We start from the raw sequence: 24,144 nt of genomic DNA, 5'->3' as shown, positions 1-24,144 counted from the left end.
TGGAGAAAGTATTTGACCTTATAAACTTTCTTTAAGTGTTAGTGATAACTAGCTATATGTTTACATCAAGCAGGGACATTACATTTCTTTAGATTTCCATGCATGTGTTCTTGTGGTTAAGTAGATGCCTGTTTTCAAATCAAATGTTTCTGATGATCTTTGATAGAACTTGGTAACTGAGAGCTAAATGAGAAAGCCAAATGGAGTTAAAGCTTGCGTGTCCGCAGGGCAGAAAACTGAACAATAAAATGCAACTGCACCAGCTCTGCAAATGCAAAACGGGTGCAGACTGAAAAATATTAATGGTTAACACGAGTGACCTCTGTTTTTCAGCTGAAGCGTCCGACTTATTTGCATACTAAGTTAGCCACCTGGTTTCTGTACGATTAAACCTCATTTAATTTCATCCCTTTAACTGCTGGACAGCTGGGTCAACAACCTGGTGTTTGCACATCCATAACAAAACTAAAATATATGTTTCAAAACATCCAAATTGCATAGCTTTTAGCTAACCTGAACTTCAATAGGACTGCTTGTAAATAAAAAATAATTCAGAACTGAAACTTTCTTAATGCCATTTTGAGGCATTAAGCAAAATGCCTCAAAATGGCACTTAAGGCATTTTGAGGCATTTTGATTGTTAGAGTCCAACAATCGCTAACAATCAATAACTAATCTCTGATTGGTAGATATTAGTTATCGAGTCCCCATGGGTAAAGAACCCATGGTGACAAACATTCATGGCATCATTACCATTACTTTCATTTAAGCTAGTTTTGGATTCAGTTTCTTTATTGGTTTGAAAATTCTCCATTTAGTTCAGATCTGTTTAAAGTTTAGACGATTGTCCCCCAGATGTAAGGCAATCCCCTAAACATTAGATTATTTAAAGGCAGTATTATGAAAAAAGATTTTTTTTTAATTTTTACATAACGTTATAATATTATTTCCTCATAGCAAACACATCTGGAGAGTTTCTTTGATTCTTTCATGCATGTCTGAGAAATCCTCTAGCCTCCATGGCAACCATTCAGCTGTGTAAAACACCTTGGTGGACCTAGCCCCGCCTTCGAGATGCAGCTCCGCCTCAGAGCTTTCTTTTGTGTTCCTGCTTTCTCTGAAACCTTCTACTCCCTTTCTGGTTTATTTACAATGCAAACACCTTAGAAAACAACAAATTAGCATTCTGAAATATTATACAAGTACGTTTTGCAGTCGTCATCATTATCTGTCTTGTCCAGAATGTTATGAAAACATGGTCTCCACTTTATGTTGCTCTATCAGTTCTCATAAAACTATAGAAGAGGTTAAGGCCACACCTTTTCTTTTCAATTTCAAAATTAAATCTAGAATTAGAAAAATATTAGTCAGAGTTCTGAGATAAAAAAAACAAAAAAATCACCCCTAATCACAGTAATCCTCTTCCACATTTTTCCATATAAAATAGCAGAGGGAGTGACCAGAACATAATCAAATAATGAAACATTCTTTTGGATCAAATATAAAAACATATTTTATAGCTATTTATTTTAGCTCCCGGTGGCGGTTTAGTGCATAAAAGCAGTGATTTGTTTTCTGAATAAAATCACTAATACGCTTTCATAAGGCCTGTATCAAACTCTGACATTACAGGGGTGCTCAGTGGTTGTATGCTTTCACCTCATCTCTAATTAGTTTGTGTTACTATGTCTTCTCTTTTTATAGCAAACTTTAATTTCATACCACTTCACTAAAATATTAAGTGTAATTTACCTTTTTTTTTTTAATGTACTGACAGGAAGACATTCCTACATTTTTTGTGGAGCATATGAAGCTTTCCTCCTGGCTGCCTGGCGCTGCTCGGTGCCCTGCTGCTGGTCTGTTTCTGATGTGACAGCTGTAGCTCAGCTCCACCTCGCTCTCCTTCCCGGGATTTGTAGTCTTTCGCCTGGAGAACGCCGCCGCGCGTCGTAAAGGCCTTTGTGGGAGTAAAACTACAGTTCCCTCTGCGCTCCTCGAAGGTGTTAGTTGTCAATATGGCTGTTGTCAGACAGACAAAGCGGAGAGGCAAATAATTCGCCTCTGATTAGAAATCCTTGGAAAAGGGTCGTGCAGGGCACTGCCATCAAACTGCGTTATAATTCGGCAGCAGTCAAAGACACCGCTTGGCTTGTGGTTTACTTTTGAAGTTAAATGGTGAAGTGGACTATTTGAACCGAGGTAAGTCATGTACTTTACTGTCTCCAACACTGAAAGTGATGTTATTAATATGAAACGCTCGCTAGCCAGCAACGGCGGCTAACTAAAGGCAGCTAGGAGCGGCTTTGGCACGGCTAGCACATTATGCTAATCACTTCAAAGGCTCGCTGCGACCGAAATAACCCGGGTTGAGTTGGCTGGCTGGCGGCTTCTGTGGTGCCAGCGGACTGTTTGTCAGGACCAATTCAGAAACGGGACCGCATTAATGAAGTAAAGTCGGACGTGCAAAACGTGTCGCAATGTGTGTGATATGATGTTTGTGCTGCTCGTGGCTCATTTTGGTGCGAAAACATTCCCTCGTCGTTGGCTTTTTGGGCAAAGGGCGTGAAAACTGGCATCAACGCCCGGGGCGGCGTGCCTGCAGCCCCGCCGTTCAGAGCGACACATTGGCGCTGTCACTGCGGGCCACATAGTCAGCAAAACAAAAACACATGGATGGAACAGGCACCACGAACCGAGGAGGTCGGTTCGGACAGAACCGGAGGGAGACGAGGAGCGTATAACTGAGCGTGTATGTTATGTGTCAGAAACCTGAACCTCTGATTTATTTTTCGCTGAAGTTGGCATTATTATCCACCACTAACAGGGGCGTATGTAGGAAGTTTAGGAAGAGGGGTAAGGAGTTCAAATGGTGCCCACTGGTTTTGGGTTGATGATCCAAAAGCCATAATTGGAACTACTTTACTTTTTCCTTTATGTTGCTGTTCAGTGTAGGTACAGATACTCAAAAGTGGAACATTATAAAAAAGAAAATCTTATGTGACCAGTTGTTAATTTAAAAATAATAATAATAATAATTAATAATAATAAATGCTACTTAACAATTTAAAGTGATCCCAATTCTTGGAAAAACACCAGAAGTTATTTTTTTGTCCTTCCACAAATAAAATAAAAAAAAAATCCCACTGTGGAATCATTCAGCGGAAACCAGCTGACGTTTACCAGTTTTTGGATTTTTGAGTTAAAATTAGGAAATGCGGCCATGTTTTCTTAACTGTGAGAGCACCGAATCAGAAGTTTACAAGTCGGAAAGCAGCTTAACATATTTAGAATAATAATGGATTTTATTTATAATGCCCTTTTTATATGCTTATCTAAGGGATGCCAAAACAAAATGAGCATTTACAATGGATAAAAACAATTAAATGAATAAATGAGAGCTTAAAAGAAATATCTCAAAGTGAACCAACATTTTTGCTAAAAAGAAATGTCTAAGGAGCTTATATTATCATATAATAACATGAAGATATAATTATAACTTCAATATAATGTATATATTAATAGAAATATTATCTTTAGACATATTTTTATGCAGTGGAGATGTCCACTCATCATTGACAGAAAAACGTGTAAAAATAAATGTCTGGGAAAACTAAATGAAAATTAAAAATAACTTTTTCAGCTCTCCAATGCGTGTTTGAGATTTAGGATTTTCCAAAAGAGCCATTTTTGTACCCATGTACTCAGTTTGTACCAATTTATTTATCGAGATTGCTTGGCATTATTATTGAATTCTGAAGATGGCTAATCATAAAAATGCATGAATCACTCCTATAATTTCATTATTGATCAGTTAATGAAGACTCAAATTGCTGCCTGGTTCTATTGATTGATGTCTTGATCCGTGTTTCAGTGACCTGACTCATGATCAAACCAAATACTCTGAGGGATCTCCTGTTTGCAGATGTTATTTATCAGAGTCATACATTTAAATCTCCTACAGTGGAACAGAAGTGGACGATTTATTTTAAAAGAAAAAAGATTGAACCTTGCATTCTTAACAGGGTCCAATCTGACTTTCCTTTCTTGTTTTTTTTTTTTTTTCTTCTACAGGACATCTTTTTGACTAGCAAAACCAGTGAATGCTTAACTTGGGTAATGCTTAATCAGAGCGCACATTTATTCAAAATCCTCAGGTTTGTTTGTGGGACACCTTTGTGAATTTATTTAGCAGAACCGAATCCCTCAAACAACAAAGCGCTTGATTTCTCAGCTAAAGAAAAGGATGTTTTATGCCTTGATCTAGACCATTCCATTGTGTTCTGTGTTTGCATGGAAGCTCTTGCTAACCAGTGTTTGCAATGCAAACCCACCAGAAAATCAATTTCTGTTCATATTCTTCATTCAAGCATTAAATGAACTTTCACTAAAAGGTGATTTTCCATATAATACTCAACAGAGAACTATATGGGAAATCAGTTTAATGAGCTATATACTGTAAGGAGTCCTCCATTCATGATTTATCCCCGAGACGTTCACTGCTTATCATTTATGCAGTGAACAACTTTGAGGCTAGTTTCACAGTTGGAAGAGGTGTTTATTTTTATCAATTATTTTTTGTTGTTTTTTCCATCCGGGAATTCTGAAACTTCAAGTTGAAAGAGGAAGCACCTTGTGGTCCCGTCGACATGTTATTCCACCTGAGCCGTGGCGCTCTGCAGCCCAACCGACTTGCATGCGCAGAAGAACGTTGACGTCACGCAGCGACACATATGGGATCCATTTTAGAGTTTATTCAGCAATCCGAGTTGACAGGATTGGCACAAGATCAAGAGACAAAACAAGAAAGCACAACCAATAGCAACGGGCCTTTTATGGAGCTTTGACTGCAACTATAGTAGGGAAATCTGATTGGTGGTGGGATTGTGATGTGATGCACTTCACTGACGGACTTCATAAGTTCAGAGTTAGGCCTGTCACAATAGCAAATTTTGTTGGATGATGAAATGTGCCAGAAGTTAATGTTATAAACGATAATATTGCTGTTTTGAGACCATTTTCTAATCACGTGATGCTAATGGAGTAATAAAGCAAGAACATATTCTCAAAAATCAATCAATTTGACATTCTAATAAACATTTAACACTGGAATAGGAAGACAATTTAAATATCCAAAAATAAACAAAACGGATTAAACAACTAAAATTATGAAGTTTATGTAAACAAAAATGACGAGTCGAGACCAAAGAACCAGAGTGAAGACTTTTGTCAACCGGTTTTTGGTAAAAAGAGAAAAATGATAAAACATGCCAATAAAAATGATTGAGCTTATTTTTAATTTATTATGTGATTAATGTTGCTGCTCATTGTGACAGGCCTAGACACAGTTATTCTTTTCATCTGTGGTTTGCATCCCGATTTGCCGCGTCTGGTTTCTTCTGGTGCAGGATTAGGACGCGCATCCACCTAAAATGACGCCAAAGTCGTTTACGTGAGAATAAATGCAACATAATTGTTAAAGAGTCTCCTCGTTAGTACAGTGGTGAGTATCCCCGCCTGTCACGCGGGAGACCGGGGTTCGATTCCCCGACGGGGAGTGAAGTTTGTTTCAGGTCCCTCTTGAAAGTGAGATCTAGATCTCAACGGGGTTTACCTGATTAAATAAAGGAATATTAAAGACTGTAAGCGCTGTATAAAATGGCAACAATCTGATTTTATTTATCTGGTCTTTTTTGTTGGGTGAAAAGTTTGGAGTTGGGCTGTTCAAATTGCTGTCAAAAAGTTTGCTGTGGGTCGAATATTAGCCAAAAAAAAAAAAAAATCAGATTTAGGATTGATGCTCTACTCTCTAGGCTTGTTGGTTTAGGTTGTCTTGGTGGGAACCTTTTTCTAAGGTATCAGAGTAAAGGGGGTGGAATTGAAACCCTTAAATCATATCCGGATTTAAGAAGTAAAGAATAAGGAACAATGGATTTCTTTTCCTTCCACTTTCTAAGTGTGCAGAACTTGGTTCTGGTTTGTAACATCCAATTCCAACAAAAAAACGGGTGTGAATACTTTAACTGCACCCTTCTTTTATTTGTGACCTCCAAGATGACTAACAACATATTCCCGTCGCTTTCCCACTCTGAACAGTAACAGAACTGTAGCGAGGAGCCGGTCACCCCCATTTTTTATTTTTTAAAGCAGTCGTCATGTCAACGCAGGCTGGGCCGCAGCCGAAAACGGCAAAAAAAAAAAAAAACATAAAAAAAAAATCTGCCGCAGTCTGTTTCCAGAGACATTGATTTGGAGTCCAGCAAATTGCTTATGAAAAGCATCCAGCGTGGGTGGCGGTGCAGCGCGGGGATTATGGAGCAGCTCTTAAAGAACGACAGTCTGAATGTTAAGATAGCATCAGCTGTCAAGGTGACTCTGGCAGGCTGCGCGTGTTGCCTGCCGCTTCCCAAAAATAGCTGATTTATTATTTTTTTTCCTCTGCCTTGCCCCTCCCTTTTCTCTTTCTTTCACACTTCTTTATCTTGCTCTCTTCTCTTCTTATCAACTCCTGCTGTTTTTTGTTTTTTTTCCTCCTTGTGTTTTTCCTTTTTACATATCATTCCTTAAACTCCTCCCATCATTTTTCATTTTTTTCTCCCCCTGATGCGACTGTTTCTTGTCCTCCGACATCCTGTGCGCTCCCACGTTGTCGGCCTGTGAGTTTCCTGAACTTCCCGCCTGTGCTTCCTGTTTGTCTCTTCCTGCCCAGCAGCAGCAGCAGGATGTCCGACTTCAGCGAGGAGCCGCGCTTCACCATCGAGCAGATAGACCTGCTGCAGAGGCTGCGTCGCACCGGCATGACGAAGCAGGAGATCCTGCACGCGCTCGACACTCTGGACCGGCTGGACCGGGAGCACGGCGACAAGTTCGGCCGCCGCACCTCTTCCTCCTCTTCCTCCTCGTCCACCTACCTCGTAGGCGGGGCCAACAGCTCCGCTGCCAAAACAACCGCCACATCCTTCAACAATAACGCCACTGCCTCGGCAACAACAACCACCACCACCTCTTCCTCTTCGGCGACGTGCAACGGCGGCGAAGGCGGCGACCACTCCTCCTCCTCCCTCGTCGTCGTGGCCGCCGCCGTCGCCTCGTCCACCACCTCCAAGATCTCCACGGCCACGCAAACGCAGTTCAACAACAGCGGCGGAGGGCTGTCCCCGTCGCCCAGCAACAGCTACGACACGTCCCCGCCCCCCGGGCCGCCACCGCCCTCGGCTGTGCTGCCATCGCCCGTGGCGCTGGTGGTGCTGTCGCAGAACGGACGGGACAGCCTGGCCGCCACGCCCAACGGGAAGCTGTCCCCGCCTCGCTACCCTGTGAACAGCGCGGCGGCGTCCAGGGCGTTTGGCTTCGAAGCCGCAGAAGAAGACCTGGACGTGGACGACAAGGTGGAGGAGCTGCTGAGGTGAGTGGTAGTGGCAGCTGGATGTGGGGGTGGTGGGATTTGGTCTCTGTTTACTTTCTCTCTCACTCCTTGACAGAATAAGCCAGATGAACACATAAAGTGCTTCTGAGAGCAGCTTTAAAGGCCTTTTTGTTGTTTTTTTCATTATTTTTGCTTTTACTCTCGGTGCATTTTCATCATGAATAGCGTGGAATTGATGGCTCTTTTTTTTTCTAAGCTCGAAGGTTCATGATGAAAAACGAGAGAAGCACATTTTCTTTCAGGGTTGCTGAAGTGCAGCTGGTGTTGGAGCACCATTATTTCTTTTCAAAGCCAAGACAACGTGTTCAGTAAAACGTCGCTTCAGCATCACACCAGTTCTGTCTGGAGGAGAGGCATAGAGACGCTGCAATCAGAGGCTTAGCTCAGTTTTTTTTTTCTAGAATTATAGAAGCATTTATTTTTGTCCTTCCTACAAGAGACGCTGTGCATCAGACGGCACAGTCTCTGAAAGAGAGGCCTTCTTATTAGGTATGTCCCAATATGATTATTATTAATTTTTTTTTTTTTTTTACTTTGAGTATGTTATTTGACTATGCGATATCATTATGAATCATGCCTTTTTTCTTCTCATAAATGGAAGAAGTTGATTATATAACAAAACAGCAAAAATGTGAAATGACATTCTGTCGGTTCTCAGAGCTTAAATGAACATCTGCCAGACCTTCTTACTGCTCCTCTGAGTTAAAAGGGGCAGTATTATGTAAAGTAAACCTTGTTTGAGCTCCACATAATTAAAAAGACACATGCAGTGTTGCCTTGATTCTTTCATGAATGTTTTAAATCTCCATGGCAACCACTCAGCTGTGCTAAACGCCCAGGTGGAGCGAGTTCTGCCTTGGAGGACTAAGCTCCTCCTATTAGCTGCCGTTTCTGAGCTTCTGCCTCACAGGGCAGCACCAACTCAGCTCCTTCAGACTAGCCAGCAGCAATTAGCAAACACCTGGTGGAACAGCACATCTGCTGAGCTCATGTCGGCTAACTTCTCAGTGCTTCGCTGGTAAAAACATTGTTGAAGGGTTAATGGAGGAGCCATGTTGTCATGACTTCCAGAAAGCGGAGTTTCAGAAAGAGCAGGAGTTTTTAAAGAGACAGAGACCCAATTTCAAGGTGCTAAATCATTAAGTAATATTTCTGTAAGTCATATTTTATAATAACTGAAGGTGACATGGTTAAATTATTATCATAAAATGTCATTGTGTCTGGAAAACACATAGTACCGCCCCATTTAAGATGTAAAAAGTCACTTTAGTTTTTGTAATAACTTCCCATTCTAGAGGCCCTTTTTTTCTTCTTCTTCTCCCTTGCTTTAATTATATCCACTTGATGATGGCAGACATACTACCACTTATAAAATTATTGGCCCTGTTAAAGCTCTCTTAAATTGAATTTGCAGCTACACAATCTCTCCACTAATTTTAAACCCAACCTTGTTATTTGAGAACAAAGTATATATTGTTTGCTGTTATTTAACTAAATTTGTTTGAACAGCCCAGAACACAAGAATATGCTTCGATATAAACCCTTCCAGTGTAAACTGTTAAAGATGACAGCATGTTAAAAAGCATGTAAACGTTTGCGGTGGATCCAGTGTAGTGAGTTGAACCTTTAGGCGTGTGAAGAGGTGCTGCTCTTTAAGCCACGCCAGTCCGGCTGCATTATGGAATCCATCTTCTCTGGAGACGATTTCTGTCAGCAGAAACGGTTCCAGTAGCCGCAGCCGTTCGTGGGGGGTGGGGGGGTGGGGGGGGGGGGGGGGGGGGGGGTTAATGTGCGAGCGTCATTAAAACGGATCACGCAGATCATCCGTAGTTCCTGCGAGGCCTATGTAGGTCACGTAGTTACATTTTGACAAATGAGAAAGCTCTGCTGGGTGCAAGTACAGCCTTGAAGCACGAGCGCTGATTAAATATTAGTGAAGCAAGTTGGGACGCATTTTGAAACGGTTTCAACTTCAGAGAGGAGATGATTTAAGACACACAAAAAAAAACCCAAAACAAATAAAACAAACGCAGCTGTTTGGTTTTGGATAAGGCAGGATTCTGCCCCGCACCTAGCTGGGAACAGAGAACGAAACTCCACTTATCATATGACATGGCGAGGAGTTAATTAGGCCCATTAGCCCTGAAAGGTTCAGTGTTCCTCATCTATCACGGTACACGTGTTAGTCATTTCCTGCTTCCTTCAGAGCGCTTCACACTACATCCTGATTATCACACGGCCGTACGATCGGGTCCTGGGCGCCGCTCCGCCCGGCCCGTCACTCATTCTGCTTTAGACTGCACATTATGTAGAGCAGGAGACGGCTTTGTTATACCTACTCAACAATACTCAAGGTAGGCTTTTTGTTGCTGCTGCTGTTGTTGTTGGAAAGGGATGTGTAAATTATACAAAACTTTAAAAGAGTTTTGCAGAAATCAAAGTGAGAAATCTTGCACATTCTCTTGGTATCCATTAGGAAAAAAACTGGAACCAATGTAGTCATTTCTGACCAATAAAATCAAAATATAGTAACCTTTTCCTTTGAAGATGCTTGCTGTAATTAGACACATTTAATAAGTTAATTAAAAGCACATTTAGGTGAAGGCAAGTCAGCTTGTTTTTGAGTAAAAGTTCCTGGATAGACATGGAATGCAAAGCGACAATAATTGGTATTGTATTAAATATCTTGTTCTACTTGTTGCAGTAAACAATAAATCAATTGATTGTGTGATAAATTAAAACTTAAATTTCAATTTTCATTATCCATTTTTCTTTTTCTCGTTTCTATCAAAACTGGTCTCCAGTCTGGTGAATTGGTCTATTAACCCTATTTTAAAATGTTATACATTTTTAGACTTTCCAATTGATTTTGTCGTTTCTGTTGCTTTTGTTTGTTCTGGATTTTTAAAATGTCTTCTGGTTTCAGTGTTCATCAGAATTGAAAGAAGGTGAATTCATACCGTCATGCCGTTAGCTTTATATCACTTAAATGACAAAACAATATTGTCGTTTTGTCACCAAGTAAAATTCATCATGAATGGCCTAATTCATGAAGATTTTACTTTGTTCATTTTGCCCTAATTAAATACAAAAAGTTTCCTTTTTTTAAATTAAAACAGAACTAAAGAAGATGGACACTAATTTTTAAAAGATAAGTCTACATCAAACACCTTTGCTTTGACGCCGATTCAGTTTGATTTTTGTTAACTTGTCAACAAAACCCGGCTGCCCTTCTCATTCCTCTTTTAAACTGCATATTTCCTCCTCTGCAGAGGTCGGGCCTTTATGTTGGCACCCCCATCCTCCTCCTCCTCCTCTGTCTTGTACAGCAGCTCTTGCTACATTGATTCGCTGGTGTCAATACAAGCAGCTTTTTTTTTTTTTCTTCTTCTTCTTCTCCAGGCTCTAATTTTAGCCGCGCCACAAGAGCACAACGTGGAGGATGTATATATCGACGTCGAGAGTCGTGACGCGCTCTCGGGTCGAGGATTCTTGGGCGCGCTGCGTTGCGACTGAGCCCGCCTGGAGCTGGGCGGGGCGGGGGGGGGGGTCGGGGCCTTCCTGTGGGAGACATCAACTTTTCTATGTGTTGTTATGGATAAACGCAGCAAACGTTGAACACATTCCGTCCCCTGAGGCGAGTCGGGGGGCCACGGCGGTCCTACGCCTGCGAATGTGTAAATGTATATATGTAGAAGGAAAAGTGGAGGAGAGGGGCTGACTGGATGCCAGAAGGCAGGGTGGGTACACTGTGTGACTGCACTCTCCTGCAAGTCTCTGCATGTTTTTATTTTATTTTATGTTTTTCCCCCTCCTCCCTATTAAGTCGGTGGAAATGTCGCCTTGAAGACATTTTGAAAACACGTTGATTGCGTCTCCATTTATAGAGCGGCTGCCTTTGTGTTCCCGTGGAACGCGGCGCTCATTATGCATAAAGGAACAAAAACGCGGCGAAGCTGTCAAAATGGAGGCCCGAATAAAACGGGAGGACTTAATTATTGGCTCGTGAATGACAGCTGTGACGTCTGGGGAAAAGTATTCATACCCTTGGAGGATTTTGAAACTATAATCATGTTTGAGTGGTTTTATGTAGTAGACCCAAGCTCAGACAGGATGGATCTGTGGACGTCTGTTCCTCATTTTCATTTGGATTCGGGTCTGGACTTTGATCTGAGCTGTTCAATTAGAGCTCTGACTGTAGATCCGACTGGAATGTGAACCTCCAACACTCTGAAAGCCTGAACTGGGTTTCACTGTAGAAATGGTGGGTAGACTAAAAAAAAATCGAACTCTGGTTTGCAGACAAACCTGGTTCTCTATTTGGTTGAAGTGAACTTCGGTGCAGTTTGAATGCATATGTGAACGCCAAGAGGACTGGAGACAGCTCCACAAACAGGAAACGGACTACAGCGCAGGGCACTCTGGGTAAGTGCAACCAAAACAAATGCACTAGCCTATCGCTAGCGGGAGAAATGTGTCTGGCTCTCATACCGAAGAAAAAAGAAATCCTACAACTGCTGAAATCTGACGCCGTTACATTTTTGATTACATTTCAGGAGTTTGAGCTCAGTGTCGTCTTCAGAGATTTTCATGTCGTTTCCTTCAGTGGTTCTTTGTGCAGCGCCACCACAGGCGAGGAGGGAAACAGGCTTTTCAAAGTGTTTGGTTCGTTTGACACAATGTATGAAAACATAAAAATGTTGCAATTTTGATCCTCGATCAAACCCAGCCTAATGGAGTATCAGGTGTGAAAACAAAACTGCTCTGTCTAACAGATTCTTTCATTTCTGCAGCTCCTTCAGTGTTACCTTGGTTGCTTATCTAATTAATGCTCTGGTTGCCATGCCGATTGATTGCAGCAGATGTTGGTTTCTTACCCTCTCTGTTCAGACGATGGATTGAACCGAGCTCTGGGAGATGATCGAATCTCAGGATGTTGTTTTAGAACCAAACTCCGCTCTAAACTTTAAAAGTGCAAAAACGACATCTTTAATTTAGCATAAGCTTCAGACACTTATTCCACCTCAGGCTGTTATTGCCGTTTTCCGTTCCTGCTGCTTGTATCCCGGTCTACTTTTTAATAGTGCTGCTGTGTTTCTGTTTGCAGACGGGACAGCAGTCTGGTCAAAGAAGAGATCAAAGCTTTCCTGGGGAACCGGAGGATTTCTCAGGCTGTCGTGGCTCAAGTGACCGGTTAGTAGCACATGAATCCACTCTGCTGCCAACTCAGCGACTTTCTTACTATATTTGGCAACATTTCCGACAAAAAGAAAATCTGTAACGGCCAAAATCGTAATCGCCAGGTCAGTCTTTTTAAAGCTCTGCAATCTGTGCACCACTACGTTAAATACAGGTGTAGTAATAAATGTTTTTATTTATTTATTTTATATAGAATAATTTTTGTTTAATTTCTTCAACAAAAGCCCCAGTAATAATTGTTTTGATTAATTAAAAACAACAACTAAAAAGCTAATATTTTCTACTTAATTTTGCACCCATATTTGTTAAAGTTTGATTTTTGTTCCTTTCATTTTAACACCGAAAATAGAAATAAAATGCTGGTTCTTTGGGGGGAAAAAAAAAAAAAGTTGGCAAATTTTATTTGGTAGCTATTTACTAAAAATATTAAGTTGTTTTCTGGCTCTAAGCAGCTTATTTGTTTCTGGACTGAGGACAAAATGGCTCTTTGGATTGTAAAGGTTGAATTAAACTGAAGAGGAGAAAACCTTGATAATATAACTAAAATCCAAATAATCTTCCCTCATCGCTTTTATATTGTCCCAATAGTTCACGAAAGTATAAAATGTGACTTTCCGTCCATCTGCACTCTAAACCTGCTGAGTCCTCAGTTTTTTGCCTTTTTAAAAAAAAATTTCATTTTAACACCTAAAAATAGAAATAAAATGCTTCCAACAGTATCTCTGTATCTGAGGAGACCAGAGCACCATGTGTGTAGAACGCATGCAGACCCCACATGGCGCCCTGGTTTGGTTAAGACCTACTAGTTGCTGTTTAACTGTCAGATTGTTGCATGTCAGGATTTGAGTTGCAGTAATGAACAAAGATGTTATCAACCAAAGGGGGAAAAAATGCATTCTTTGACTTTGCCTAAAGGAAAACGGTCTCATCCGTCACGCATTACTCTAAAGCCTTATCTAAAACTCCCATCTACGGCTCATATAGCGTTCATCTATAATTAAACCAAGAGCAGAATCAGACGTGGAAGCTAAATAAGAGGCATTGTTTGTAAATTACCGAAGACGTCGAGGTGCATTTCAGTGATTGCCAGCTGTGATTGGAGGAGGAGGTGAAATCAAAGCCAAGATGGGAGAAAAACACTTCACCCTCACTCATCTTCTCCTCTATGCTCCTTTGGTCTCTGCTTTCTAATTATCTGCGCGTTGTTCCGGCGCTGTGATTGGACACACGGCTGCCTTTTGCTTTCCAGGCATCAGCCAGAGCAGGATCTCCCATTGGCTGCTGCAGCACGGCTCCGACCTGAGCGAGCAGAAGAAGAGGGCTTTCTACCGCTGGTACATCCTGGAGAAAACCACGCCAGGTAACGCGGAGGGTTCAAAAGAACCCCGGGGCAGATTTTCAGATTTTTAGACGAGGAAATGTGACGTCATGGTGGAAGTGGAGCTCTTCTCAGTCTTTTCTTAGGAAGCATTAGCGTGGAAATGTTAGTCTCCTGAGCGGATGCAGTTTCTCATTACAGTGTGTAATAAGATGAGCTGGAGGAGTCAGCAATGCGGAGATGAACGCTGATCTCACCTCTACAAGATGAGACATCTTAAATGTTAGCGCACACACCTGAACACGTTTTTACAATTTTAGAAAACAACAGCCCATACATGTCAAGATCAAAATATTTACAATATGATATCCCCTCATATTCTCCCCAAAGAGAACATGAGGGGATATCATGATGGCTGCAGTTTAGGATAAACTATACAATATCATTTAGAAATATTTAATGGAACCAAAAATACCTGGGAGCGGCTGCATGTGCAGCATTTTTGGGAAATTGTTGTTGGCGATTTTTACATAAGAGCTCCATATTCAACACTTCAAAATGACCAGTTCTGGAGTCAGCTGTGCATGTTTACATAATCCAAGGAGGTATACGAAGTGGTGTGATGTGAAAACGGTGTTTCCATTGCGGTTTTGCGAAATACACAAAGTTCGATGCGGCTGAAAAAACACCTTATCGTAGCGCGAAAACGTTTTATCAGAAAACGTCACTTTTTTCAAAATTGGTATTTCCATATTAATTTTCAGAATTTCAAATTGCAAAGTTTTGTGTTGAATGGAAACGCAGCTACTTGCGTATTTTAATGTCATGCTATGCTATGCCGGTGTTCTATCTGCATTGATGAAGTCTGACTCACTTCCAGATGCCGAATGCTTGAGGAAGCTCCAGCGGCAGAGAATATTAACTTGAATAATTCTACCATTCTATTATTGACCACTTGGAGGCGCTGGTAGTGTATTGACCCGTATAGATCTTCTTTTATTCCATAATAAGGAATAAAAGAAGACATTATGGGACTACTGATACAGCAACGCACTGTGTTTCTACTAGTGGCTCTGCAGTTCTGGTTCTTTCCCGTGGGAGAACATGTGCTCCCCATTTACCACTCTGGTTACCCAAACCACTGTATTTCAGTTTGCGTCTCCTGACCACGAACCCACCTGCACCCAGACGAGCGGCTTCGCTCTCTGTGCAGCGCGTCCCGTTGTAACCGATCGCCGGTTCTGCTGCTGCTCCAGGTGCCACTCTGAACATGCGGCCAGCGCCGCTGCCTCTGGAGGAGATGGAGTGGAGGCAAACCCCGCCGCCCCTCGCCACCGCCCCCGGAACCTTCCGGCTGCGTCGGGGAAGCCGCTTCACCTGGAGGAAGGAGTGCCTGGCTGTGATGGAGAGGTGAGGGTGGAGGAGACGGCTTCATAACGCCGCGGTTATTTCCTATAGGAGTAAAAGGCAGTCTGGACAATGAAATGACTTCCAGTGTCTGCAATATCAAACATCAGCCCAACAATATTGTTGATATTGTCCTTCGTTGTTGTGAAATTAAATGAATCTGTGTGATTATTATTTCCAGCTACTTCAATGACAACCAGTACCCAGATGAAGCCAAAAGAGAGGAGATAGCCAACGCCTGCAATGCTGTTATTCAGAAACCAGGTAAGCGACACTAACAACTCCTCACTAAAGAGTAAATCAACTTTTATTTCCCATAAGTCATATTCTGTTTTTGGCTGTGCTCCAGTTCAGCCTTGGTGGTGACGTTTGTCCTGTACTAAACTTGTCCTAACCTGCAAAGTTATGCTAGCACTTTACTATTTCCTTTCATTTTGAAAGGTTAGCAATTGACTGAAAACGGGGCGTGTCTTCACATCCTTAAGAAGTCTTCAATTCAATCAGAAGTGAAACTAATTTGCCCTTAAATATATTAATCACATGTTTTAAGTTTTGTCATATCAGGACTATTTAATTTTGCATATTCTGTTCAGTTTTCCGTTTTCTCACAGGACTTTACTCAAAGTTTGAGTCGTATACAAATGTCTTCACTGCATTCTGTAACTTAAGGTAGCAGCTAGCGGTAACTAGGTGCTAGCTAGCATACTAGCTTTTTTTTTTTTTTTTTTAACCTCCATCATGGATAAGAGCAAATTTATCACTGGTTGGCTGGATGGTTGGTTTGTCTTCTCCTTTGGTTCGCTCTTGTTGCCAACCGGAAAACTTTATTTGTATTTTTTTTTTTTTTTTTTTACATTTGTCACAATACAGTTCCTAAATTCTATTCATAATGGTCTTAAAAAGTGGCTAAAAGATTGCGAATCATAAACACCCAGAAACTATGTTCTATTTGAAGTGAAGTTCAACTTAAAATGCTTTACTTCCTTTTCTTGTTTCTAAGGGAAGAAACAAGAGGTACTCTGTTTCTTGGTACCCAAATTGATTCCTTAACATTAATTGGAGATTTTTTTTTCTCTCAATGTTTCAGCTTTAACTGGCTTGAACACTGTGTGAACGTCTGTCTCTACCTGTAGTGCCAAGGAATGTAGCTGTTTCTGTGGGTCACACAGAGGTAAAGGGCGTAAAATGTACTGCAGCGTTTTGTTTTCAGACTTCAGTGCGTCAGAAATCGTGACTGAAGGAATCTCAAATGCCGCCAGCGACGTTTCTGTGAATCTAAACATTCTGAAAACTATTTCCATTAATTAAGAGGCGTGTTAAAGCAAGACTGCTTTGTGTGTTTACTCCATAGGGAAGAAGCTGTCTGATCTGGAGAGGGTGACCTCCCTGAAAGTCTACAACTGGTTCGCTAACCGGCGCAAGGAGATCAAGAGACGAGCTAATATTGGTAACGAGGGCGCCACTTGCTTAGCAGAGCACTTTGTGTTCTAACGAACATTTAATATTTAATAGTTGATGAACTGACTGTTCGCCGTAAAACCGATAATCCATCCTCTTCCTCCAAGAAGCAACAATCCTGGAGAGTCATGGGATAGACGTTCAGAGTCCAGGTGGACACTCCAACAGCGACGACATCGATGGGAATGACTTTGCAGAGCAGGTAGAGTGGCATGCACACACACACACGGCCACACACACACACACACACCCCCACGCACACACACACAGAACTACGCAGCAGCCTGTGTGCTTGGCATAAAACCTGAACATAAAAAGACGAGCTGCGGCGTTTCAACTGCTGCTTACCTCACGAAACTCTGTAGTCAGCTTTCACTAAATATAGAAAAAGTACACTTGCTTCACTCTGATGCATTGCCCTCATTAACAAGCCTTCCTGTTGTTGGAACAAATGGAAGCAGAAGTAAGGCAGTGAGCCGTCTCTGCTTGTTCCCCCCTCTCAGGCCTGCGACCTGCCCTACTTCGACAAGAGACCTCTCAGCCGACCGTTTGGCCTTTACCGCCTGGAGCCCACCTCACCTACACAGGTAACTGGGAGGAGAATGTAATGAGGGCTGGATTCACTGGTGCCCTCATGACAGGGGCTTGAAGGGGGCGGGGGGAACGAATGCTGAAACCTGATTGGCTCAAAGAGAAATGTACATGAAACACACTGATTTTTAAGGTAAAATTTGGAATAAAATGGGCCTAAAACGCTCTAATCTACATCAGGGTTGCAATAGTATGCAGTTTGAGTTTTGAAGACTGCTTTGAAAAAGAAAAGGGGGGAAAAAAAACTTTGCTTATTTAAGCTTTAACTAAACCCACTATGAGAAAGCATAAACCCGTCCCAAACAAATTTTGGAAAAGTCTACCCAAAGTGACACTGAGGAGCGTTGTCACTATTAATTTATCATTAAATCTGATATCCCTAAATTAAACCATGTACCATTGATTACCTGCACAAATCACCTAATTATATTATAACACACAAGTGGATTATGGGGATAAACACAGTTCTACTGACTGAGTTTGAGACATGGGGTGAATTTTTTAGTTTTTACATGAAAATACCTTAAGCTACAGTTTTTGAATTATTTAAAAGAAACATTTAATACACAATGTATCTTTTCCTTCTACCTCAGAAATATGCTCTGATTTGTTTTCCATCGCCTTAAATTCCAAAAAGATGCATTATTATGTGACAAACTGTAGAAAGAAAGCTGATAAAGCTGATAAAGGATTGACTCAGGTCTTCAGCTGCAGCTTATGAAGAGTTGATCATCAGACATCCTGTTTTTAATTTTCCCCCGTTAGGACGACGGTGCAGCTCACAACGAGCATCAGGACCCCATCTCTCTGGCCGTGGAGATGGCCGCCGTCAACCACACCATCTTGGCGCTGTCCAGAACCGGAGGCGTGCCCAACGACATCAAGACCGAGTCCCTGGAGGATGAATGAAGCGCTCAGGAAACGGGACGGAGCGAGGGAACAAAGCCCAGTCGAGACGGGGGACGACAGGGAGCGTTTAAAAAGGCAAAAAGAAAAAAAAAAAAAAAGACCACAATAATCCTACTTAGTAAAATTGTCTCCGCTCCTCCCAGAACTTCCATGTAAAACAGTGATTACCCCCAACTCTCCTCCCCCCTCCGCAACCTATTTTACTCACTATACTGACCCAGCTGGCGGACATTGCTACTGTAGGCTTTGTGACAGAAGAAGCAGCCGCCAGTTGTGAACCTGCCGCCTAACGGTGGCTCCTCTCTGGGACCGGGTCTCCCAGGAACTCCTCTCCCTTCCCAAAACAGGATACCTCTTCTTCAGTTTTTCTCTCCTCTTCCTTCCCTCAGCAGCCTGGTCAACTGAGCCGAACCTCAGTCTCACCTCAACCTCAGAAAAAACAAACAAACGACGCACTGTGTATATATAACGGACTTCTAAAGGTTCTCAGTCACCCTCACCTCATGACATACTACCTACACCCTCAGATTCACCTCTTCGCAGTGCAGTGTATCAGAAGAGGAGCCATCCGCTGATGAAGAGCTCTTCCTCCTCTTCTTCTCCGGCGGGGATCGTTTGACCCCGGCGCGGGTCCGGTCAGCCTCTACCGAAGTTCTGCTTTCCTTTCCCTCACAGTCGCGCTGCTACATTCGATTGACACCAAACCAACTTTGCAAAATGTCTGTTAAGAAGTAGCCTTACCTCCCCACAGCTGGTTGTTCACATCCCACAGTTCCAAAGCGCACAAACAAAATCTCCACAGTTCGAGTTTCTACCCAACAGCAGCTGCAGCAGGGTTTTTATTTATTTTTTTATTTCTAATCTCTTATGTTAAACTCCCCTCGGAGTCGCTGAGGATGAATCAACTTCCCCAAGATGTCCAGTAAGGGGACAGTTGCTTTTGTTTTCCATGCCATCCATGCCAAAGGAAGTGGCTCTGTACTGAGTGAACCCAAAGTGACCTCTAACTCCTTTGGTGTCGATTCCTCCTCAGTGTTCAGTGAAGCCTCTCCAGCTGCAGTAGGCTGGACACTACAGCAGGCCCGTGTCTGGACTGGTAGGTATTGGCGGGCACTTACATTATACCCCTAAGCTATTTACTACTTCTGTGACGCTGCCTCTTTATAATGATAATAATGTAAGCTATGTGCTTTTCTTTTTATACAGCAAATATTGAATTAGACTGAATCCACACTGGAGATAAATATCAAAGAACTCTACAAACTTCTGTTTATTTTATTTTTTCTATTTCACCTATAAATAACCTCAAAGGGAAGCGTTGAAGGGAACCAGTCACTTCAAGTGTCTTGGATTCTTGTCGTCCTCGATGAAAGTTCTCCAAAACCCTGGGTGTAGATGAGCCTAGCTTCCTCTCTACTGCATTATATTGTGGCAAGAAGTCAGGGAAAACCGCTAGCCTAGCATTGCCCAAAAATTGCTTTTAGTGTTGATAAATGGTTGGGTTGTCCAAAGGACAGGAAGTGGTGCAAAAGTTCCCATGATTGACGGTTTGAGTCTCTATACTAGGGTTTAGCCTGCATCATTCACTGCACCACAGCGCCATCTTGGGGTTCAAATGGAGTTGGTTAAATTCCTATTTCCTGGTTGGGGGGCCAGAGGGGCGACTGCAACTCTCCTCTGAAGTCAGATTTTCCACTGGGAAAGTGGGAGCAACTCCAGCTACCCAAAGTTACCACTTATAAGGTTGACTGTGAATTGAAATATTGCTGCCACGTGTGGCGCCCATGACTATAATCTGAACGAATGAAAAGCAGTGTTTGCTTATGGAAAGTAAAGCTTAGAAATTTCAGGTCTGACGTCAAAACCGACTCGGTTACGTCTGCGGTAACTGGAATACAGCGAAACTATGGATTGTATGTAAAGCTGAACCCAGTAATCTGGTAATAAGTTAAGCCAATGTAACCCTAAATAGTTCCCTTATTCTAGTGTTGGTTGCCAACTCTCTCCTTTTGTTTTTCCTACATTTACCCATTGGCCTGGGTAAAAAAAAAACAACTCGCAGAGTAATGCTCACTGACAGCAAGTTGGAGTAAAAATTATACACAAATCAAGAGAAAAATATTACATTTGTGCAATAAAATGTCAGATAATGCTCATTTATAGTGCTTAACTCTACATGGCAACAATATTTGACATGGGGTGTTTATATTTTTGTTCAGTATATGTATTTTATTTTTTATTTTTTTAGTTGGGTCAAGGAAAAGTGAACACGTTTTTAAATAGAGGACCCATTCAGAATCCTCCCATAGAATCAAACTGGTGTCAGTAGCTCCATTTGTAGGATTACATTAGACTTCAACGCATCATTGGAACTATCCAGCTTCTCATCCAGGTTGGTCAGCCATGGCTCATTGAAAACTTGTAATTGCTCTGATAGCCTCAGGCATGTAGGGGCTGTGGCGGCATCCACCGTTTCCCATGAGCTGCAACGCTAAAGGAAACACAAGATAATGTCTTAATGGCGACATTTGATCCAGTATTGAAATAGTTGAAGCAGCAGATCTAAGCCTGTAATGGGCTCTAAACTAAAACCACTTGCTAACCGCTGCTAAGCTAATATTCGCCGCTCTTGTTTTTGTAGTCATCTTGTTCTCAGACTTTAATACTGGAGATGAAGAGGATGGAATATTTTTCAGGAAAAAAAAGACGCTCACTATTCCTGATAGCAGTTTTAAGTAGTCTGCGTTTCTGATGTGGGACCATATTGTATGATGGCATATACAACAACATTTTAATTAACTTGTAGAGATGAGCTAATTGCTTTTATTCAATACAGAGAAGCACATACAGCTGCTTTAAACTGTTTTCTAATGTTTAACATTTATGACTTTGATACAGAAACCTAAGTAAAAATATACAAACGCAACTAAAACTAAATTTAGTTTTTATTTAAAATTTCGTATTCAGAATATTCTAGCTTTTTGCTGTTTTGCTCTTTAGATTTACAAAAGACTAACAACCTAACATTAGCTGGGTAATTAGTTGGGCTATCTGCTGAGGTAGCTAGGCCAGTTGACAATTATAGGTGTTAAACTGTTAACTTAAGAGTGGCAACTATGGCACTCCTTTAGTGCCATCAACTATGGCTGATGGCACTGAATTTAGCAGAACACAGTTAGAGATCTTGAGAAAGGTGAGGCTATGCTAGGCTAGATCAAACATCAAAAGATTTAAAAACTCAGTGTTTTCTGTTAGTTTATATTGCTTTGGATATGTTTGTGATCTAAAAATCTTGTTTATTTTTTGTATGGCTATTATACAGCTAATATTTTCTGTATGAAAAAAATGAGCTCACTCAAGATTCAAGATGCAAAGTGAGGAGCTATTTTTGGACAAAGTCAGGCTAGCTGTGCGTTTCCCCCTGCCTTTATGCTACCATTCTACCTTCATGTTAAGCATACTCATGCTAATACTTTTTTACCAAAAAACATAAATAAATAAGTGAATAAAATTTTTAGGCCACCGGGTACATGCAAGACTGTCCAATGGTTTTGGAGAACTGAGAAAAAAAAAACCACACCTCATGGCAGGAAAACATATCTTGTGATTCTTCATATCTAAAATGATTTGATGTTTGTGATGAACCAGGTTACATGTTACAACACTGAAAGTGTTTAACTTGAGTTTTTTTTTTTTTTTTTCCATGCTCATAACTCCCCATGCTGGGTTCTGGTCTAGAAAAGCTAATCAACAGCTTCCGCTTGTAAGAAGCTTAAAAAAACAAAACTGGTTTTTAAAGGAAGTGGTTAAAAAAAAAAAAAAAAAAAAAAAGTATGTATTTATGCTAATTTTTTTTTATGGTAATGTACAAAGACGAATGATATGCTTTGAAATGAAACATGCTTTATAGTTAAATTAATGCTTTTTTTTTCATTTTACCAAACTTATTTTTCTATTATCGTTTTAGCATTTGGCTGTCCTCCATTGTCCGACTGAGCAACAGTTTCATGAATAGGCCAACAAAGATGCACCTTATGAAAAGTATTGATGAGTAAGCTTGAACTGTAACCTCCACCAGTGTACTACAATACAGTTATACACACGGTGGGGCTGGTGTAGCATTAACACGTCACACATCGTGTCCCATCTGTGATGGATGTCAGTGTGTCTACACACCAACCAGATCGGTTCAGGTTAATGAAGGGTGGAACGCTGCAGAAGTGCGTTCAGAGATTTTTCTCTCAATAACTCGTATTCAGATGTCTGCCTTTAACTTTGACATGCCATGATCTGTCAAACTACTGGTTTGTGAGTGTGTGTGTGTGCGTGGGTGTGTGTGCATGCGTGGTGGACGCTTACCAGAACGGAGCCGTCCTCTTACGGTGTGGCTACGTGTCGGTCAATGTCTTCAAGTGAAATGCCACCCGGTTCATCCCACCATCACTTAGGAACAAGGACTGAATGCTGTTTTATCAATCTCAAATATAGTTAAGTTCAAAATTACTGTATTGCCCATTTCAGAATTTAGTGCCTTTTTTGGACAGTAGACTGTTCTGTAATTAAGATGTAGTATATAAGCATTTTTTGTACAGTTTCTTTGTCCATTTTTTAACTTGTGTTTATTTTAGTATGATATATATATATATATATATAAAATGTACAAGAGAATAAAGCTATATCAATGACGTTACCCATCTTGTCTTTCATCCAGTCCGAAGAGAAGAGAAACATCAAATAATCAATATCTTGTCTTTATTTTCAAATAAATAAGCAACCAAAGCAGTCAAATTGATCTGCCTAAATGCACATGTGTGTAAATATATATATATAAAAAACTTTATGAATCAGAAATTACTCTTAATTTTCCCTCTCCAAGTATTTTCACACACAAAAAAATTCCTAAAACAATCGACACACATGCTCGGCAGGAAGACAACCTATTTAGAGTAGATATTATTATTACTGTAGTAATCAAGAGTGCAAGTTTGTGTAAAAGTAGAAACATTCATTCTAGAACCAGTTCGATCTCATTGATCAACACTTCTCAGAGTTCCAGCAGGAAACATTTTGGCTGGACATGATCAAGGCACTCGTGTTGAGCAGTAGTTAAGGCACAGTAGTCCGCTCACATGCTCCAAATACACAAATATCATCCGCAAACAGCGTAATAATGTTAAAAGACAAGAAAAGGAAATATGTTTTAAAAAAAAATTGCATTCAAGTTGGAATTAGTGTCATCTAGTGAGCTCATTCCGCATTATTAAAAATTCAGAGAAGTTGTTATACAGTTCTCATCTACAGTACTTGTTAACGCAGGAAACCTTTTTTATGTGAAGCTTCTAAACAGCTGAGTCATGATTCATGTAGGCTTTCGAAGGCTGCTGGACTTCTGCACAACACTGCAGAATGTGCTTCTGTGGTTTTCAATGTCTCTAAAATAAATACTTTTCTGCAAATCTCTACTTAAAACATTTAATATTGATGCATTTGTCAGTGAAGTGATACCAGCCGTTCACACAGCAACTCTCACAGTGAAGGGCCAGATTCTGAATCCTAGATTAAACTTCCACAAGTACGCCACATTTCAAGTGTTCCACGATTTACGGTTCTCCCCTTTGCTGCGGCCGGCCGATCCCGTCTCACCTTTCGCCAGGGCGGTAAGAGCTGCCAAGTTTGGACTGGACCCGGACAGGTTGGCACTACGACGCTTTTGCTGCTGGCGCCGGCGTTTGGCACCCCCCCGGGTAATCCTGTCAGGCCTCACAAGCACTCCGTAGCCCGGGTTACAGTGGAAGTAGTGCTTCCCGCCTACAGAGCCGTCGTTCTTTCCTGCAGACGG

General features: G+C 41.3%; 2 protein-coding genes and 1 non-coding gene across 10 annotated transcripts in view; 2 read left to right on the top strand and 1 right to left on the bottom strand.

Moving 5' to 3' along the window:
* Nucleotides 1–1,987: 1,987 nt before the first annotated feature.
* hmbox1b (homeobox containing 1 b) lies at nucleotides 1,988–22,165 on the top strand. 3 transcript variants are annotated; one of them, XM_032585426.1, is made up of 10 exons: nucleotides 1,988–2,199; nucleotides 6,707–7,402; nucleotides 12,531–12,616; nucleotides 13,872–13,982; nucleotides 15,197–15,350; nucleotides 15,529–15,611; nucleotides 16,699–16,794; nucleotides 16,913–17,007; nucleotides 17,309–17,392; nucleotides 18,162–22,165. In XM_032585426.1, exons 2-10 carry the CDS (start codon nucleotides 6,720–6,722, stop codon nucleotides 18,303–18,305), a joined length of 1,536 nt encoding a protein of 511 aa, XP_032441317.1. In that variant the 5' UTR covers nucleotides 1,988–2,199; nucleotides 6,707–6,719; the 3' UTR covers nucleotides 18,306–22,165. The 3 variants fall into 3 exon arrangements, with proteins under 3 accessions (XP_032441317.1, XP_032441318.1, XP_032441316.1); XM_032585427.1 differs by having other exon boundaries at nucleotides 1,989–2,199; nucleotides 6,710–7,402; nucleotides 16,916–17,007; XM_032585425.1 differs by having other exon boundaries at nucleotides 1,989–2,199; nucleotides 6,710–7,402.
* trnad-guc (transfer RNA aspartic acid (anticodon GUC)) lies at nucleotides 5,484–5,555 on the top strand. Its single transcript has one exon. It is a non-coding gene; the product is annotated as a tRNA-Asp (tRNA).
* An 875-nt stretch (nucleotides 22,166–23,040) lies between the features above and the next one.
* The window catches only part of LOC116734193 (kinesin-like protein KIF13B), a 37,315-nt gene continuing 36,211 nt past the window's right edge, over nucleotides 23,041–24,144 (bottom strand). For all 6 annotated transcript variants that reach the window (XM_032585419.1, XM_032585417.1, XM_032585418.1 and 3 more), the window contains one exon: nucleotides 23,041–24,134. In XM_032585419.1, the coding sequence (XP_032441310.1) occupies nucleotides 23,890–24,134 (245 nt within the window). In that variant the 3' untranslated portion in view covers nucleotides 23,041–23,889. The remainder of the gene's footprint in view (nucleotides 24,135–24,144) is intronic.

Source organism: Xiphophorus hellerii, chromosome 15 (assembly GCF_003331165.1).
Source record: "Xiphophorus hellerii strain 12219 chromosome 15, Xiphophorus_hellerii-4.1, whole genome shotgun sequence".
In the NCBI taxonomy this organism is placed as follows: domain Eukaryota; kingdom Metazoa; phylum Chordata; class Actinopteri; order Cyprinodontiformes; family Poeciliidae; genus Xiphophorus; species Xiphophorus hellerii.
The sequence above is the reverse complement of the archived record's forward strand: the minus strand, read 5'-3'. Positions and strand labels throughout refer to the sequence as shown.